The 5,594-nt window shown below is 38.5% G+C and overlaps 1 protein-coding gene across 2 annotated transcripts in view; it reads right to left on the bottom strand.

The window, feature by feature from the left end:
* Positions 1 to 239: 239 nt before the first annotated feature.
* LOC122453721 (plasma membrane ascorbate-dependent reductase CYBRD1) overlaps positions 240 to 5,594 on the bottom strand; it is a 37,258-nt gene continuing 31,903 nt past the window's right edge. For both annotated transcript variants that reach the window (XM_043487859.1, XM_043487861.1), the window contains 2 exons: positions 4,558 to 4,712; positions 240 to 4,010 (listed from right to left, as the gene is read on the bottom strand). In XM_043487859.1, coding sequence (XP_043343794.1) covers positions 3,710 to 4,010; positions 4,558 to 4,712 — 456 coding nt within the window. In that variant the 3' untranslated portion in view covers positions 240 to 3,709. The remainder of the gene's footprint in view (positions 4,011 to 4,557; positions 4,713 to 5,594) is intronic.

The following is a 5,594-nucleotide window of genomic DNA, read 5'->3' as shown; positions in this document are numbered from 1 at the left end:
CATAGCGGGCATGGAGGCATGTGCTGGATTGTTTTCCCCCTTGGGAGACTTCATTCACATTTGGAGGCCCGAAATCGCTGATGGCTGTTACATCCTTGTTTACTGATATTCCATTTCACAAAACTTAAAAAAAAAAAAAAAATTCTTCCCTATTGAAAAACTAACAAAAAGACCTGGGAAAGAGACTTTCAGAACAATGGTTACAACTTCTTGTCTAGATAAATCATAATATACACAAATAGCTTCCAAAATAACTTTTATTACTATATAAAAACAAGAAAAAAATAGATGCATATTTTTTCTACAAAATTATAAAATATTCAGGCTATTTAACATTTTTGCATAAATGTATTGAGATTAAAAAGGTAGATTTAAACAGAGAAATCTTTTCCACTTAAAGTTTTCAGGTACTTTGTAGGGGATAAAGAAGTTTTCATTCTTCTATACTTTCCTATGTGTAGCTTAAAGACAGCAGTTACAGTTTTCTGTCTGAGTTATCTAAAAAAGGACATACAAAGATAAAAATTCCATCATGCTTCAATAAAATTAGCAAAAAGCCTCACTTCAGGCTTTCAGATTTGGCAGTTGCGGTCAATCAGTTTTGCACTGGAATTTCCAACTCAGCAGGGAAAGAGCCTAATTAAAAGCAAGACATCCTCTTTATTTTGTCCTTCAGAAAACAAAAATCACTTGTCAGTATTCCTTAAAAAGTGCAGTTACCTCCTTTGTCATTTGATCATAAGGTCTGAGCTACTGTTTCTAACCCACACAGCTTAAATGAAACCAGGAGAGGAAAGGGAGGGAGGGACTTTGAGGGTGGATTCAGTTTGACATAATGAGCACAGGAAGCTGTACACTTTTGATAACATTAATTCAAAAAGTATAATCGTCTGAGTTTCTCAATAAACCCTTCGAGACAAAAGCCTTTAGTGTTGATTTAGATGCGTGTTAAAATAAAGCTTTTTTTCCTGAAATTAGATTATGGGGTAAGGCAAGCCAGACCATCTCTGTAGATGATATAAGCTATAATTATTTGGTAAGATTTCAATCACTGTTTTGGAATTGATACCTAAGGCTTTCTTCTCCCGTGTTCTTTTTGTGGACTTTTTAATGAGATATTTTGGGGGGAGATGCTTTAGGTAGGAAATACCAGCTTTTGAAAGATAAAGGTATAATTATCATTAGAATAAAAGGTCCATTAAAAGAATCTCAAACAGAAAGGTTTTCTAGATATATTTTACTATGCATTGTTTTCACAAAGGTTGAAAAAGAAAGAAAAGAAGTTCCTATAATATCTGTAAGATGAACCTCACATTAGCCCACAAGAGGGATAAAATAAAGGGCTGAGATGAGGAGTGCTCGAATACTTCTCAAGGGAGCAGCACAGTCTAGTGCCATAATTAGCTTTTCATTTTCTCTTTCCTGGCCTGTATGAAATGGAATGGCAGCTTCAATCCTTGGGGTGGCCATTAAGCCCTTGCCCCCCCAAATACCTGGAATTTTGTGCACCTCTATGTAATGAAACATCCATTTACCAAAATATGTTTCTGTGTGACAATTCAATACCTCCTTCCACTTAGGACCTGAATTGCAGCAGGCTCTACTTCTATTGAATTTATGTGCATATCACATACATATACGCCAGGCACTGCGCTGGGCACTGGGGATCCCTATGACTATTGCCAAAATTTTGGAAACAGAATGAAGAAGACAACAGTATTTTGGCAAGCAACTCAAATGATGATCATCAAACTTCAGAGATGTGATGGAGACTAGCTCATACTCATTCTATGGGCATAATTACCAGTTACCCTAAAAGGAAATTTGCTAAACACCAAAAACATTAAGTTTATTTGGTAGAAACAGTTTAAAATTGCAGGGAAACCAAAAATCAACCCTCAGATAAAATGCATTGTTTCAGCATAGGCACCCCTCTAGGTTTTAAGTCAGCTCAGAGCCTAGATAGAGATCTCATTCATGAAAATTGTCATCTCTGAGTCTTAATTCACTACTGAGAACCCAAAACACAAGATACTCCCCCATCCCAGAATTCCACTCAAATCAGGAAGGACTCTAGCTTTTGCCCCTGGGGAAGGGCAGACCATGAAGTTCATCTCTCCGTGAAGTTCTTCTCTCCTACCTCCAAATCCAAAGCTATTTAGCAGCTAAGATTCTGAAGAACCAAAATTATAATTGATGAACTTTGAAAGCTATAGATGTTCTTGCCTAAACCTCTCTTTATTACCAAGACACAATTTTAACATCAAAGGGGCATCAAGGTATGTCATGGCTTGTTGGCAGTGGCAGGGTGCCCATGGTGAATCTCCAGGTAAGGGTAGGCCCTCTTCCTTGTTCATTTGAGGAATCTGCCTTGTAAACAGAGCCAGAAGGTAAATTTTGAAAACTCTACTGCATTCCACCAAATGAGGTTTATCCAAGTGGGGTCAAAACAGGTGTAAATTAGCATGGGCTTCCCTAGTGGCTCAGACAGTAAGAATCCACCTGCAATGCAGAAGATCTGGGTTTACTCCCTGGGTTGGGAAGATCCCCTGGAGAAAGAAATGGCAACACACTCCAGGATCCTTATCTGGAGAACCCCATGAGCAGAGAAGCCAGGCAGGCTACAGTCTATAGGATCGCAGAGACACGACTGAGCGACTTAGGATGCACGCATGAAGACAACAACATAGTGAATCATGGACTGACCTGAGGTGCCAAAATGCCAGTTTTGGAGTCTCAGTTTCACTACTCATTAGCTGTGTGACTGTCAGGCAGGTTACTAACCTCTCTCAGATCTTTCATCTGTAAAATGGAGATTTTAATGGTGCCTACTGCAAAAGTGATATCTGAGGATTGAATGAGCTAAGATTTATAAAGTGCTTAGGATAGTACTGGCACTTAGTGAGTTCCATGTTTAAAAACGCCAGAAACTTAGGGGAAAGTGTTCTTTGAGGATCGTAGAGCAGTTTATACTGCCTATGTATTCAGGTATATTCTCATCATAATTAGGTTTGGAATCTGGATCATAAAGTACACCAAACCCAAGGAAGTCTTGGGATTAAGTCAATTTGGAAAAACTTCTAAGTCCTACCAGAGGAGACCTTTAGCTACCTACAGTCCTGTCACTGCTCCAAAGTGCCCTAAAATAAACCCTGGTCTCCAGGGCCAATCTAAGGACAAACCAGCTGGGGAGGGAGCAAAGGGCAGATACAGGGAAAAGGGAGCCAGTTGCTTTCCTACATTTTCTTCTGGGCTCTAGTCATGATACCGGTGTAGCATTAACTCTGTCCCAGATATTCATGATCTGATTCTAAAACTTTATAACTGGATTCCCAGAATAAACAGAAAATGACTACATGATTAGAGGCCAGGGAAGCTGCCAGTTTATCAGATTTACCCACTGTAGACATATTTTGATCATTTGTTCTATGCAAGGCACTGTGCTAAATGCTTTGGTCCTCAACGAGAAAGAGGTAATATAAGCACAATTTATATCTACTGTTATTAATATTTACGTTGATCATCTCCCTTTCAATTTGGGTAAGTTCATAAGCCTCAATCAATATAAACACTTTGAAGACATCCTATTTTCTGATTAGAATAAATATTGACTCTGTGGACCTCAATCATCTCATGGGTAAATAGGAGAAGCTAAACTGGAGAGCTAGTTTTTTAAACTGGAGTTATATAGCTACATTGCTAGCCCATTTTACATGGTGGATCTCTGTCCAGCCTCATCAAGGGTGATGTTTCTTTTCCTTGCTGCTGCTTCATTGTTTAACTCCGAATCTGATTTGTCCACGTTGCCAAAGTTCATGGCCACGGAACTTTCCACTCCCTCTGGAGCACCTCCGTTTGGCTGAAAAAGGACAGAGTTTGGTTCTTTAGGACGTTTCCATTGTGGTCTGGTGACTATCCAAAAGATGAGAGCCCCAAACACCAGAATCAGAAGGCCAAGGGTGTTTGTGAAAACACCTTCTGGTGGCAATGAACTGTATGCAGGACTTTTCCTATAGAAAAAGAGAGAGTGTGTCCAGTTACAAACAGGGTGATAGAGCAACATGCCAAACAGTCTTGAATTTATCTGCTCAAAAGGCACACTGGTACAGTGTGTAAATTCAACATAAATTCCCTTCAAGCTTGATATTAAGAAATTCATATAATTCATTCAGTTGATTAGTACGAAACTTAAAAAGTTCATAAAGTATGGAAATAATATAGCACCTGTACCACTTAAAATAAAAAAAAAGGATGATACAAAAATGTAGGTATATCATAATTACAGTTAATATAAAAATATGTATATCAAACCAATTGAAAGAGCATGCAGAACTTCAAAGGTAGTTTTGTAAGAGTGGTATAATTTGTTGACTGTTTGGTTTTTCTTTCAAGCGTTATTAATGCTATATTACGTGTATAACACATTTTTAAAAATAAATATTTAAATTTTTTATTTTCACCATTTAAAAAATGTTGTCCCATTTATATTTGTCCAATGAACAAGTATTTAATATTTTGTAGCTGAAGAATTGCAGTTAAGAAAACTATGAAACTTACAATGCAAAAATCAGCTTCTCAGTCAATCCCATAAGTACAGTTGCAATCACTGTTCCAAAGATGAAAAGTCCGGAATAAACGTGTATGGGCATGAGAAGTGCTCGGAGAGAAAGTGGAGCCCAAGGAAGCAGAAAGACAAAAAAACCTAGGAGAAGCTGAACATCAAAAAATTCAGAGGTTATCAATTAATTCAGAGGTTATCAATTAATTAAGTTTTAACTGTTTTAAAATTATTATTAGAAAAGCAATATGTGCACAATGACAAAACATTTCATTTAGAACCAAGGGCATAAAATGAAGTTTCCCCATTCTAGTTCCACTCAAAAGTGACACCTACTATCACTATCTCAAGCTTTTTTCACAAAATTTCTATGACTAAACAAGCATATGAGTGTGTGTGTTTAAAAAGAAAGTGAGTCAGACTTAGAAAACAAACTTATGGCTCAGTTCAGTTCAGTTCAGTCGCTCAGTTGTGTCCGACTCTTTGCGACCCCATGAATCGCAGCACGCCAGGCCTCCCTGTCCATCACTAACTCCCGGAGTTTACTCAAACTCATGTCCATTGAGTCAGTGATGCCATCCAACCATCTCATCCCCTGTCATCCCCTTCTCTTCCTGCCCCCAATCCCTCCCAGCATCAGGGTCTTTTCCAATGAGTCAACTCTTCGCATGAGGTGGCCAAAGCATTGGAGTTCAGCTTTCAACATCAGTCCTTCCAAGAACACCAGGACTGATCTCCTTTAGGATGGACTGGCTGGATCTCCTTGCAGTCAAGGGATCTCAAAGAGTCTTCTCCAACACCACAGTTCAAAGCATAAATTCTTGCGCTCAGCTTTCTTTACAGTCCAACTCTCACATCCATACATGACCACTGGAAAAACCATAGCCTTGACTAGATGGACCTTTGTTGGCAAAGTAATGTCTCTGCTTTTTAATATGCTGTCTAGGTTGGTCATAACTTTGCTTCCAAGGAGCAAGCGTCTTTTAATTTCATGGCTGCAAATTCACCATCTGCCAGTGATGGTACCCAAAAAAAT

Source organism: Cervus canadensis, chromosome 15, assembly GCF_019320065.1.
Source record: "Cervus canadensis isolate Bull #8, Minnesota chromosome 15, ASM1932006v1, whole genome shotgun sequence".
Lineage (NCBI taxonomy): Eukaryota > Metazoa > Chordata > Mammalia > Artiodactyla > Cervidae > Cervus > Cervus canadensis.
Note: the sequence above shows the minus strand (reverse complement) of the source record. Positions and strands in the feature narration are given on the sequence as shown.